This window comes from Pelobates fuscus, chromosome 4, assembly GCF_036172605.1.
Source record: "Pelobates fuscus isolate aPelFus1 chromosome 4, aPelFus1.pri, whole genome shotgun sequence".
Lineage (NCBI taxonomy): Eukaryota > Metazoa > Chordata > Amphibia > Anura > Pelobatidae > Pelobates > Pelobates fuscus.
In genome coordinates, this window is record NC_086320.1 from 357,473,559 (window position 1) to 357,488,287 (window position 14,729).

The window sequence follows — 14,729 nt, forward strand, 5'->3', positions numbered from 1 at the left end:
CACCCACATTTTGCCATCTCTGTGCAACCCATCAGAGAAGTCAACTAAAAAAATATTCATAAAACATGTGAACAGTGAATATTTTATGCAGTCAGCTATCTGTGTTGTAGAAGATAGAAAAGCCTTTTACATTAATATTATTATTATAGAAACGATAAGAATTGAATGTATACATGTAAAGTAGAATCCCCCACCAAACACACATATTAAATGTTGCTCCTCTAAATTGTAAGCTCTTTTGAGAAGGGACCTCTTCACCTCTTGGTTTTGTCTATATTATTTTTGTTTGTTGAAGATGACATAGTAACCCAGGAAAAGTGGGTAATTGACTTGCCAATTACACATTTTAGCTGAATTAAATAAGGAGAAAAAAAAAAGTTCAACTTATTTTTTCCATCCTACTCCCTTGTTAATTCTCCACAATTCTGTGAATGATTTCGAATATAATGAAAGTCTATATTTCTGTTGTCTAATAAATACAGACAAAAAGAGCGTGGTCCCAGTAGTTAAGCAGATGCTAATGTATTGTTTACTATGTTTCTTTCCATTCTAAATGCAGATACAATGTTTTATATGGATATAAAGTGTTTTCGTAGGACATTTTAGTCCTCAAGCTAGTGAGATGCTATCTACATAAAAGATAATATCGGTATTTTCAAACTTCCCCTTTAGAAGGCTGCCATCTGCTCAGTACAAGAATGATTTAAAATTTGGATGTTAAGTATGTAAATTATACCTCTCCTCAAACACGCCATTGGAAATAGGACATGTGCTGAAGGGACAAAATATTTTGTGAACTTAAAATATTCCTCCGGTCAACGCAGATCCCCACTGCTGGGCTGTTACCGTTTGGAAATAGCAAGACAGACACTAATGGTATATTTAAATCCTTCAGTGTAAACATTGCGATTTCTACAAAATGGCAATGTTTTACATTACAGGTTTATAACGAAAGGGCCACTGTACCAACACCACTACACTGAGACAAAGTGGCTTGAGTGTCTCTAGTGGTTCTTAAAGCAGAATGATGTTAAGAACACAAATTGTATTTATTTATAAAACATTTTACCAGGAAAGATGCATTGAGAGTTCTCTTGTTTTCAAGTAAAATACGATCCGTGTCTGCTGAAAACCCACATTTAACTAAAATGATTTCAGTGTGCACAAACCTTTACATATATAATTATGTACAGTCTTACACACATTTTTACAAGCTCATTTGAGCAGGGTCCTCATCATCCTATTGTTTCTGTAACATTTTGTAATAGTCTCTTAGATTTCCCATTTTAATGTGCTGCGGAATAAGTTTGTGCTAAATAACGATCAATATTAATAATATATACTTCATAATTGTGTTATCGAGCTTTCATTCATTTGCCAAGGACAGATTTAGATTTATGTTTCAATGTCAATTGAGGGGAGGGGGGGGGGGGGGAGGGAGGAGAGGCAAAGAAAGTCCAATGTTAAATGAAGTTATTTAATTATGTACAAAATATCTTGTGAGTTCATTATTTTTATTGCTTGTGTTACACTTGCCTGAGTGAAAATTACATCAACCAATGAAGTAACGATGGCCCTTGCCTAAGCAGAGACTGATTGTGCTAAGGAGCTAATTCCGCTGTTCCTGAGGTTTTCTTATCAAAACCGTAAAATACCCCAATGGTTAAATGTTGCTGAAATGTAAACACATTAGCACTAGCCAAGTATCCATCCTTCAGTGTTCAAGGTTTTCTCAGAGAAAAATCACTGGAAAGCTTTGCCATTTTTTAAAAGAAAAGACAGCCCCCCCCCCCCCCATTTGGACTAGACATTGTAGGGAATGCCAAGAATAAATCTTTACACACAGATAAGATTATGAAAAAGCTACTGTGAAAGTATCAGGTTAATGATTAAAGACCTGATTTATAACTGATCATGCTTTGAACTGTACAGCAATACACATGATTACCGTAATATGTAACGTGGACTTCCTACACGGTGTTTAGTAGGGAAAGAAGTGACCTAGGAAAATGAATAGCTTATTATATTATATTATAGTACATTGTGACGCCAGCAACATTGGCTGCATTCTACATAAATTCTCAGCCTAATTCTCTTTTAAAAGTGAAGGCATCACAAATATTAACCCATTTTGGTGGCTGGTGCGCACTACGTGGGGCATTGATGCTGAACCTTGACAGTCAAGATGTCAAGATGTCGTTGAAATTAATTTTCCTATGACGCTCTGCCTCAAGGCTGGCTGAGCATTATGGGATATGTAATTAGGAAACATCTGAGCTGCCAAGGTTACCCATTGCTGATGCAGGGGTAGAATTTAACATACGACCACTACTCATCAAATTAAATGTAAAGACAAACAGATATTCATTGATGACTGCCACAGTGTGGTGTATGTACATATACAAAACTCCAATGGTAGATATTAAAAATACTTGGAAATAATTTAATCTGATACATTTTTTGTAAACCCCCTGAGCAGTGAAGCAAAAAAGGCGTTAGAGCTAGTTTAAAGGGTAACTGTCACTGTATGTTTTTTTTTTTTAATGTTATGTTTATTTATCCCTCTTTTTAATGTATTTGACTTAGTGAATTCTGAAAAAAAAAATTAAAATTTTGAAATCCACACCTCTTTTTGTTACAATTGGACGCAACCATCTTATCTTCCTATCAATCATTGATATAATCTCTGTCCTTTGAACCTGGCAGTCTGCTTTTATTTTATTTTTCTCTTTTGCAATGTGTGTCCTGCATGTGCCTAGATTGAAGTGGGTTGTTATGCCAGTTGCAAAAATGTTTTCGTCAATCTGTGGGGTCTTGAAAGAAGTTCAGGTCACCATCCCCAAGATTGAGCCATAGAGGTAGGTTGCAGAATGGAGCTGCCTTTAGTGACAGTAAGGGATCTTGGTGTGGACAATCTATAGTCTATACCTACTTCCCGCAATTGGCAGCTCACAGGGCTGATAGACCTTCTCCATTGTAGAGTGTTCCTGGTTAAGTCCTGGAAGAAGGTGACCTGAAAGGACTCAAAGATGTATATAGTCTTATCCCTCAGAGTAGATAAGATTAGTTTTTTGTCCATGAGTGTTTGGCACAGTACAATTACGTCCCGGTAGGCATATGGGGGAACCTGTGGAGATTTATTAATGCGAAAATCACCATTAAGTCCAAATCGTTTAGCCTAGGTAAGTGAGAGTAACACTGTAAGGATGCACCCAAGATAATGTGCCAACTTTTAGATCAAATCAATACTATCTGAGATACCTCTGATCTTTAGGAAGGTTCTTCAAATAGGGTCATCAGGTAGATCCATTTTCAATGCCAAGTGGGATGACTGGGATGACTTTACTTGTTGCAAGGTTTCGGTCATACCTATTACATACCTTGTCACATGTCCAAGATATCCTCTTCTGAGGCCTGTAGTGTAGCGTTCACCGCCTGAACAACAGCTTTAAGTGGGTCTAGATCTAGGTCTACATTTGCTTGAAATTATGCAGGAGATTTTGGAAGTCGTTGGTACCTGAGTTTTCACAAGGTCCTCTGGAGTCAAGTCAGAGCACGAGGAACCAGCTTTTGGGTCTGACAAAGCAGCCATCTTGTGGGCTGTGGGGCACAGGAACATGGTGCCGATATGCCTGCTCATCCCTCCATTCCATTGTAAAGATATTGTGCGATTGTGGCTGTATGTCCAGCTAAGTAGGAGCTGGGTTCTAAATTTTTAGCACAGGACCCAGAAGCGCCACCACCGTATTGTGGAGGTTGAGGCACGGCGAGTTGTCCTGCCCACTTGGGGAATAAAAACAGCATCAGCTGGGAGCCTGCTGGTTGGAGGAAGTGCTGCAACTCCATCCCTCATTTGCAGCATTCTTAATATACATTTAGAAGAACATGGAGCATCACATGAAATAAATGTTAACACAACTTACAGGAGATGACATTTGTGACAGTTCCACTTTAAATTGCAGAATTTGTACATTTATAAAAACGTTCCACTTTTCCAGTGTTGAAATAACGAAATACAAAAATAAAAAATATTGATTATGGACATCAATAAACGTACTGCCATAACCAGCAGACAGGGGGTCAGTGCAGAGAGTATCATGTAAACAATCTCTTCTCTAAAGAGATTTGTTCATTTTATAAAATCCACATTTTGTGTTATGTTTTTCAGAATAATGGAAGCTATTCAAGGGTTGTTGAATTAAATTTAGAATTAATAGCAGACAGCTGCTACCACACTTTGTTAAAACCCATACCTTGCGGCTTCTTAGGAGCCCACAGCATTGCACGTTTCCCACTTTACTAGAATGATCACAGGTGGCTATTTTATTAGCAAGTATCTAGTTATCAGCTCGACTGGCTATTCCACCTGTGCCATGAAATGAATCCAGAAAACCTGGACTTTTTATGGATTGGAAGGTCTGACAATGAGAGAGAAAACCTAAACCCATGTGTTCAAAAGTTTTTGTTATATCCATATCATGTGTTTTATCAGTTATATGAAGATCATTTGTGGCTCATGTGACATTATTACTTTCATAAAAAAACAAAAAAAAAGCCCCCTCAATATTTATACAGTTGTGAATGTGTTTAACAAACCACCTCTCCAGGGAATATGTAAATCACGGTAACATAGGAAACATAAAATATACTGTTATTTTATAACATATAGCCCGATCTGCAGGTGCTAGGATGTTGACAGTGTCCTGAAACGTTCGGAAATCCTCCGTGGGCCCAAATGTTCAGATATTCTGATGTCTCCATCATTTGGAAACTTGATCTGCTTCACCAGTTGCCTCTTTGGGAATGCTTTAACACACTAGGCTTAATACTTGGCTATTTCTTATAGTGAAAAATGTTAGACTGGTGACTGTATTAATGCAATGTCTTTGCATTCTTATTTTACATTATTATATACATTATCTTATTAACTTAATTTTCTAAGTCACTGTTCAAGTTATGACAAGTTTGGCAGGGTACCATGCATCATAAGTGCAGCAATTACAACTTTATAAACTAGTCAAAAATGTTACGCTCAACTAAATACACAGAAAAGGCAAATGAAAATTTATTTTTCCAAGTATTATACACAGAAGATCTCATAAATGTAGATATAGCCTTAAATGTCACTCAAACCGCAATGATCACTACTTTGTATTTTTGTGGTTAGTGTGCAAGACCCCGTGTTCTTCAGGTATCCCTATTCTTTATACATTCTAAAAAATTCAGTGCTCTAGCTTCAAGATGTAAATTGAGGAATGGTTGGTGGCCATCAGTATAATCAGTATGGTGGGCATATAATTTCCATGCTGGGCAAATCAGGGGAGTATCCAGAGTTTAAACTTGGGAGAGACATGGCTGGATTTTGTGAGGACACATCCACAAAAATACAGATGTGCACACATACACACAATGATGCCCTGATTCCTGGGAAACAAATCCATTACATAGCCCTTTACCCTATATGTTTAGAAGGTGTAACAAGTGATGGCCCTGGTAAGTATGGCATTTAGGGATAGAGCTGGAGTGAATCCTGTGTTAACCCCTGCTACACGATAGACATACAATCCCTTGATTTCTCAGAGGCGGAATTTGCCCTGATGATCCCCCCCTGAAACCGCCACTAGGGCACTTGAGCTTCTGCACTGTCAGACCTGAGCTGTGAGAGTACAATAAGAATTGTGTGAACAATGCTCGGAGCTATCTAGTAATAAGGGAATAATGATGGCTAGGTGGTCAGGGCACAGTGCTGAATGTGCATTGTGTGGATTTCCTTTTGCATAATTTTTAAAGCATTATATATATATATATATATATATATATATATATAAAGCCAAAAAATAATCAGCACTCCCAGGATTTGTAAATAGTCAAAAAATACTTTACTCCATACTCAACGTTTCAGCTCCTCTTGGGAGCTTTCATCAGGACAGCATACAAAAAAGTATTGCTGATTATTTTTTGGCTTTATGTTTATTGTGCAATCAAGCACCGGGTTCTAATCCCTTTTTGGTAGGAGTGCAAGGCTTTTTGTTTATTGTATATATATATATATATATATATATATATATATATATATATATATATATATATATAATGTAAGCTCAATTGAGCAGGGTCCTCTTCAACCTATTGTTCCTGTTAGTTTATTTGTAATTGTCCTATTTATAGTTAAATCCCCTCTCATAATATTGTAAAGCGCTACGGAATCTGTTGGCGCTATATAAATGGCAATAATAATAATAAAAAATAATAATATATATAGCATTAAAGATATAGCGGTCCCTGCCAGCCTGGAATGTCCCTTAAATGCAGAAGTCCAAATCAAAACTGCTCACAGACTTTTTTTCTTGCAGTTGAATATATAAATTGTATTATACAGAGGCACTCAATGTAAAAACATTTTTTTAAGACGTTAAAAATAAAAAAAAATTAGCTGTAGTGTCTAATGTCGTGTTTGTTTATTGAATGGAACAATTAACTTTAATTCACTTTGTCCAGCCTGTTAAAGACACATTCAGACGAATGCAAAGTTTATACAGAGAGGAAAGCTGTCAGTCATAGCCCCAGATAAACATTAACCGTGTAAAGAAAATATTAAGGGAACTGGTAAAGTGATGGTTTAATTGTTAAAGTGTTATAATTACTGCAGGTAGGGATTACAAATAACTCCAGTTATATAAAGAGAAGTTTGTGCTTAACTTTTTTAAAGACGACTTGCTGACAGAAAAACACCCTCTATAGTAACAGAGCATAATAAAATCAGTGCAATACGCAAATCTTAATAGCAATAACAAAAAATTAAAAAAAAGAAAGATTAGCGGTATTTAAGATATTGTTTAATAATAGATTTCAGTCTGCCTCCAAAACAAATGAACTGCACCCAGAAACCTTTAGCAATATGTAGTAAAAACATTCCCTCCGGCACCCTATTCACAATAAAACAAAACTTGATTTTGTGAATGAAGTCAAGAGAAAAACTTCAATCCACGTAATATCTAAGGTTGAGAGGCGCTGACCCTCTGACTCACTTTCCCAAACCCCCTGGGCCAGTGGTTCCCAAACCGGTCCTCATGGCCCACCAACAATCCTTTTTTTTTTCATTCCAATTGAGATACTAAAAAAACTGGACGGTCGGTGGGCCATGAGGACTGGCTTGGGAACCACTGCCCTGGGCTGTATGTGATAAGTGGTGTAGTATCACTAATATTCTTTAATAACCATTAGTGAGCTTGTTTTTCTCTCTGCTCTGTACTCATCATACGATGAAGGGTTTGTGTGAACCTCTTTTTCCTTTCCCAGCCAAAGGGCTCTGAATTAATACAAAAGGTGGTGTTTTCTAATAACCACATGTGACGGGTTTAGGTGGCTTTGCAGTTGTTCTTTTTACAAACATGCCCTGGATTGTGAAATAATTTATTGCTATACGACTATTATTTGCAACATAAATTTTATTGTGAGCTTTTTGCTTCACAATTTAGTCAATTATGAAAAAGTATCTACATTAATCTACATACTGTGCATTTTTAACAGACGACTTGCCACATTACTTCATCATTCAGTTCAAATGTATAAATTGACATAAAATGTGAACAAAATACAGAATAATGTACGGAAGGTCCGCTCATCTACTCCTCGAGATATTTAAATATGTATATATAGCTATCTTTAATTCCATAAAACATACATATTTTGTATCTTTTGGTAGCATGGATACGTGATATCCTTTTAAGCATGGGACAGATGGGAAGCCCAGATAGTAAATTAAATTATCCATAATGCACAACATGCTGGCATGGCAGGAAGGTCAAGGGTTATAAGGTCACGCTTACTTTGTTCGATGACACCTTGAGGACTTAGAATACCCTATGGAGTGGATTCTATTGATAAATCCCCTCTAACACTATTAGATAATGGACAGTGGGATCACTCACCCAAGGTTGTTCAAAACTATAAGTCCGTCTACGTTCGTCAACATCATCTTCATGCCTGGCTTGCTGGAACTCCTGACGAAGGCGCTGTATCCGGTCGTGATTGCTTGGAGTTGATCGATTGCTGAAGAAAAAAAACACAAATAAAATGGGATAAGTTACTGATTTGAAAGCTAATGAAATACAGAATTGCTTGAGTAACAAATTATGCTTTTTTTTTTTATTTACAAATTTAAAGTCAACCTTTATATGCTTTACTTCAGTTCCAAATAGACAGTGATTTAGACAGATAGCTAATTTACCCACTAATTAAGGATAATGGTGTCACTGCCAGGGTCAGAGTGTGTTCTGCTACTACAGGTACCTGACCGCCGTCCTGCCAACGTTCTGTTCTTTGACTTGTAACTACATCCTGGAAAACATGCAGTGGTTTGGACTGAGCCGCAGCACTGTCTGGTGGGGGTGAAAGAGCAAAATTTGGTCCTGGGCCCATTACCATCTTGTGACAACATTGTCCCAGCATGGTTTAACACAGATTGCAGACTCCCGAGGCAGCCGTGAGATGAGATAGGAGTTATACATTTTGCCACTAGGAAGAACAGCAGAGTCTGGATTAGAAAGAAAAGCATCGAGAGCCAATAAACTAATGCTGCCAAAAACCAGGTGCTTGCTTCCAGGATCCTAGTGTTATCACATCAAGTTGAATAATAAAATCCAACAAGAACATGATAATTGACTATGGCCTGGATTTAATATTTTTTTGATAAGCTTTTAAATAATTTAATATTTTGAAAATTATTTTAATATTCTGACATTTTAATATGTTGATTCAAATGTTTTTTTCCATATATTTATTTATATATCATATTTTCTGATATTTGAATATTTTGGGGAAAAAAATAATTTTAAACGTGTATTCAAAATTATTATACTGAAACTCAAAAATACAATTATTCATACAGTGGTAACATATTCCACAGTTCTGTATAATAGTTAGCAAGACAAACATTTAATTCTATCAAAACATGCAAGACATACAGGAACAAGTAGGTGTAGCGGGCCCTGCCCAAGCAAACTCACATTACGCACTTCGGGCAGATGATGAAGTCATGTGACACGAAGAATGGATAATTTAAACAAAAAGGTCAAAAATCACACACCACCTTATCCTATAAAGTTCTACCTCTCATGCCTGGACACTTTTTGAAAGTTCCATAAAGTGCTTCACCAGGACATAGAAAAAACAAAACAAAAAATAAAACATCCACTTAGGGCTCATATGTACATCCTAAACCAGAATAACTAATGAACTGTTAGTGTTCAGCTAATTAATAACAGCCAGACCTCCTCGTGTTGGGAGCAGGAGACAGCATATATGCACTCTGCAAATATACTGGTATCTTTGATGTAACCTCAGAGAGGTGAGGAAGAGCTGGTATAAGTACAAACCATGGGATTATTTTCGTGACTGTATCTGGTAAAACCCGAGACAGCAGGATAGGAGTACCAAATGAAGATTGGTATTTGGTATTTAATCTGCTCCTTAACTGGCACTTTGCATACATTAATTCACATGTATCAGGGACTGCAAAGTGAAATTAAACTTCCAAAATGCTGAGTATTATGCAAGGCAAGACATCCAAAAGAACAATGGGATTAAAATTGACGACTGTCCATAATACAGTTTACATGTTTGCACCCCATATGGTGATTGCTGTAATTACAGTCTAGGTCAGAAAGGAAGTCAAGTGACAGAAGGAAGCGTGATACTGCATCCTGTTATAAGAGAAAACGTAGTCCAGTCTGCAGCAGCCATTTTTGTGTACAGAAGTACGGTTCTTCAACCTTTGCTTTAAAGGTACACAGAGTCTTACACTTTAGTCACCAAAAACAACTACAGCTTAATTTATTTGTTCTGATAAGTATAGTCAGTCCCTGCAGGCTTTTTGCTGTAAATACTGTCTTTTCAGAGAAAATGCAGTGTTTACATTACAGCCTAGTGATAACTCCACTGGCCACTCCACAGATGGCTGCTAGAGGTGATTCCTGTGGCAGTGATGCACAGTGTGACTGATATTCAGCGCCTTCACCCTCTGTATGTAGACACAGAACTTTCATCATAGAGATGCATTGATTCAATGTATCTCTATGAGTAGATGCTGATTGGCCAGGACTGAGTTTGACTTGTGCTGGCTCTGCCCCTGATCTGCCTCCTTGACAATATCAGCCAATCCAATGCTTTCCTATGGGAATGCATAGTGATTGGCTCAGATCACCACTTCTGATGTCAGCTAAGGAGGCAAATCAGGGGCAGAGCCAGCACCAGCAGACTGAAATAAAGGTATGATTTTACTATATTTAGGGGGATGGGGATGGCGGAGGGCAGGGGGGTTATATAGTATTTTTAACACTATAGGGTAAGGAATACATGTTTGTGTTCCTGACCCTATAGAGTCCATTTAAGTATATGGATTGTTCACAAAAGACTTCTACTTGATTTATTTGAAATTTTACATTCTTGTATGTTTAGATGTGGTTTGCACAGAAAGTCTTCGTATCTGAAATTACTTTTATTGAGTGTGCTTATACACATATATATGCAGATTGTGAAACCAGTTTTGTTTTATTTATATTGCAGTGCTACAAGCTTACCATATTAATAAACTCAGACAACTATTTGCTTAAGCTAGACAGCTAGATAATACGCTAGACAGCTTATTATCTAGCTGTCTAGCTTAAGCAAAAAGATTAAAAACAGGCTCCCAAAGCCTATGATTGGGTGCACAAACAATAGCAAATAACACGATTGGAATCGTAAAACCAGGTAGCAAAAAGTCTGACTTTTATTCCACCACAGTGGACTTGGCTGGAATAAAAATTATAATTTTTGCTACCTGATGTTGCGGCTCCAATCATTTTATTTGCGATTGTCTAGTTTAAGGGTAGTGAGGACAGTATATAAAGGGTTGCAATCCTTACTCAATTTTAGGGCCCAAGAAAGCCTATTTTATAATATTATGTGTCTTTTTTTTCCAGAAATATTTCTGGATTATTAACATTGAGCAGGATGTTCATGGATGTATTTTAATATGAAGAATGAGGTTTACCAGGGAAGGAGATGGTGACTGTAATATATCCCTCAACCTGGCTCTTTTTTATGTGCTACAGACTCCTACAACGGCTGCAATTATTTTTTTTTCACCTGTATAACAGAAAAGACATGGTTTTTATTGGTGTTAATGCAAAGCTTTGTGTTTGAGCACCAACATGAGGCACAGATACATACATTGTTTGAATATGTAAAGATCAGTATGATTCTAATGATTTGCGAAGGGTCAAGCAAAAGAAGAGAATTCATCTTAAAATGAATACTTTCGTTAGGATAAAAGTATTATTAGAGAGCTAGACGAAGAAATGTTAACAGGTCATAGAGAATGAACAATCACCATCATTTGGACGAATATTGAATAGGACAAAAAAATAGTGCAGCAGAAATGGCGGATCAAAAAAAGTAAAGGGAAGATCGTGTGGGTGTTTTTTTTCCAGTTTTTTTAGGGTGGTACGGAGTTTTATCTTCAGGAGTTGCTATTACAAAAACAATAATAGATAAATTACGATCCACCCCCCCCCCCCTGCCAATACAATAAAATAAATAATTAAAAAATGCATACCTCATGACATTTAGAGCTCCACACCTCAAACTTATTACTTTCTCATGGCTATAATAAAACCATAATCCCCATCTTTACATGTCATACTATAGTTATATTGCAGAACATAAATGCCTGGAATAGCTTTAAATAAGACAGACTGACATTTCTCACATAGAAACAGCTACACTCAATTTTGTCGATTTTTTATTTCAAAAGGTAAGACGTGGAGCAATGAGTTTTCTTTATTCCAATTCTCCCGTTCTTCGTTTTAATTAACTAACAATTGCATGTGCTCTTTTTTTTTATTGCAATTCTTCTGATCCTTCTTTTAATTAACTCTCAATTAAAGGCCACTACAAATTAGAGAATGTTTTTTCTCTCTCTCTCCAAAAAGGGAGCGAAAGGTGAAAGTTGGCCGCCATCTAAAAAGCTATTCATTCGTCATGAATATGATGCTGGCAACGTTATTAGAAGCAATGAAGTAATATGTCAGTACATTCAATTTGCCTCCTTTCACTAATCAATGGGATCATGTCATTCACCAGTTTCCTTGCAGCTCCAACATTAACCTGGCCAGACTGCGGTATTGTCTATGGGTTTCAATATGAATGCACTGAAAATTAAATTTGTGGTTTTACAAAATTACAACAGCATACTGAAATAAAAAAAATGACATCAAATAAAATCTGTAAAAACATGAGGCATGGTTGTTAAAAAGTAACAAACAAAAAAATATTTCCACTTGCCGGCTAGCCACTGGCAAGTGAAAATTTAGCTCTGGCGAATAGATATTGACATGGACCCTTCAGGCTTGCAGTGGCGAGTCATTTTTAGAAGTGGCTAGTGGGGTAGAACATTCAATGTTGGGATCTGTATAAAAACCCTGACTCCACCCAGTGTTCCATTTAACACAAAGTACTTTACCTGGGGGAAAGAACATAAGGCTTTATGCAAAGTGTATTGTTTGCTTGTGCAGCACAATTAACCCATGAACAATACTTTATTCACCAGTGTGGAATGAATAAGATGAACTTGAACAAGTGAATGAAAGACACTTCCTGCTTCCATTGACCTGTATAGGTGTTTCTCATTCATGGAAAAAGGATGGACCCAGCAACTGCTTTACAAAAGGTTGGCTACTTTTTCCTATTACACGTTAAGGATTTAGGACCACATGATTATCATATCAACAATCATTGTCCAAAATAGCAGACGCAAAGGAAAGCAAATGCAGGCAGATGTGAAACATCTGGTTCAACCGCGAAAAAAATAAAGTATTCGCACACTCGAACAGATCTTAAATGTTGACTTAAGGAGTGCAACATGCAAGGCTTTGTGTTAATTATAGAGCCTGACAAAGAATGCAACTTGTCAAGACTACAATACACACTCACCAATGTGGCTGCCAACAATCTTAACGGTTTACTCCAAGTACCATAACTACTTCATTGAGTTGAAGTGGTATTGGTACCTGGAGCCTTTGAAACAGTGTACATATTGCTACCAGAGGTGCAACCACTGTCAGCGGCTTCATAGGGGCGTCCGTCAGCCCAGTGTGGAAGAATAAGGTACATTTTAGCGATTTTATTTTTCTTTCTTACGTTTGGAGATGGGGTGGACCAGCATGGCGAGGGTTACTTTAACCCAAAACAGTGTTTTATGAAAATACTGTTCTTTGGTTGGAGTAACCCTGTAAAACCAACTGTTTTGCTAATACGCATTTTCAAAATATACGGTGCGCCCTTTCTCGGTATTTACCAGATTGTATTCAATCCAATTTACAAAGTATTCATTTGTGATAAGAGAATCTGCTATCAGGAGCCTAACATGCAGAAGGCAAGAATTTACTTGAGATAACGTGCAGGAAGATTGATGCTCTGAATACACGTTTTGACGACTATGAAAACTTAAATCAATCAACAGAAACCGAGACAAAACCAGAAGGTCAGCTCTGATATTGAAAGTCTTCTTTAATAAAGCCCTGAGAAGCGTTTAGACAATCTAATTTCTGAGCATCTCCTGTAGTTACACGTTTCTACATCATGCCATCTTCTCAGCTATCGAAAGGCGCCTTAAGAGTCCGTGTTATCTTTTAAATCAAGCTCCTGAAATAAAAGCAGCACATTTGCTACAGAAGACTAGGGATTATTTAAAGATATGCGTAAACCCAGTACTAAAAACAAAAAATTGGCAACAAAGCAAAGTATGGTTCTACTAACTAGAACTACACATTCCCATTCACAACTGCCTTGAATGACTATTACATATATTAAATTAAAATAGATTTTCTTCAAATTAATTTCATGAAAAAATATTACTTGGATTAAAATCAGGTACAAATATAGGAATATAAATGAAATGTGATTATTGATATGAAAATAAGGAAAAATCTTAAAATTGCTTTATCTTTTTTCTCTGCCAGATCATTGAAGCTTTTTGATTGCTTTCATATATATATATATATATTTTATAAGTATAAAAGCCAAAGTAAATTGTTTAATGTGAAAACATAAAGATATTTTATAATACTCATCAGGGGGTTTAGTCCAAATGCAGCAATATTTATACCTATACATCCGGATGATAATTAACACCATAACATAGCAATATGATGTCATTCTTCCCAGCGGACGTTAAAGGAAAAAATTTAATTGAAAAAAATACACAACAACAAAAATCAACATTGTTTTTCAGGCAGCTTTCCATCTAATCCCCTATCAAGCGTGTGCACAATTTTAAACCTTGCAATTGATTTTCCAAAGTAGCTTTATGTGAGTCTAGCATTATATGCAATCACGAAAAATAGCGCAAGTAACCCTAAAATTGCTGAATAGATACGCTAGCTTTCACACAATAATGCCTCTCAGTGGGAACAAGCTGATGAGACAAGCCATTTTCATTTTCCAGCTCCTATTCTACACCTTGCCATATTCTAAACTAAGCTCACTAAACACAGAAAAGAGTCATGATATCCTCAGGATTTAACCCTCCCCCCCACCCCCCAAATAAACAGAAAAAAAAAAATATTGCTCGCTGTAGGGATACAAAATTGCCCACAAAGAAAAGTAGACAGAAATAAAAGGGTAATTTAGACATTTTGAAATTAGGTATAACAAGATATGTAATTGCTAAGCAAGTCACACTACAC

The 14,729-nt window shown here is 36.6% G+C and overlaps 1 protein-coding gene across 8 annotated transcripts in view; it reads right to left on the reverse strand.

Moving 5' to 3' along the window:
• The window catches only part of PARD3 (par-3 family cell polarity regulator), a 470,841-nt gene that overhangs the window by 18,250 nt on the left and 437,862 nt on the right, over positions 1 to 14,729 (reverse strand). For all 8 annotated transcript variants that reach the window (XM_063452628.1, XM_063452633.1, XM_063452636.1 and 5 more), the window contains one exon: positions 7,932 to 8,052. In XM_063452628.1, the coding sequence (XP_063308698.1) occupies positions 7,932 to 8,052 (121 nt within the window). The remainder of the gene's footprint in view (positions 1 to 7,931; positions 8,053 to 14,729) is intronic.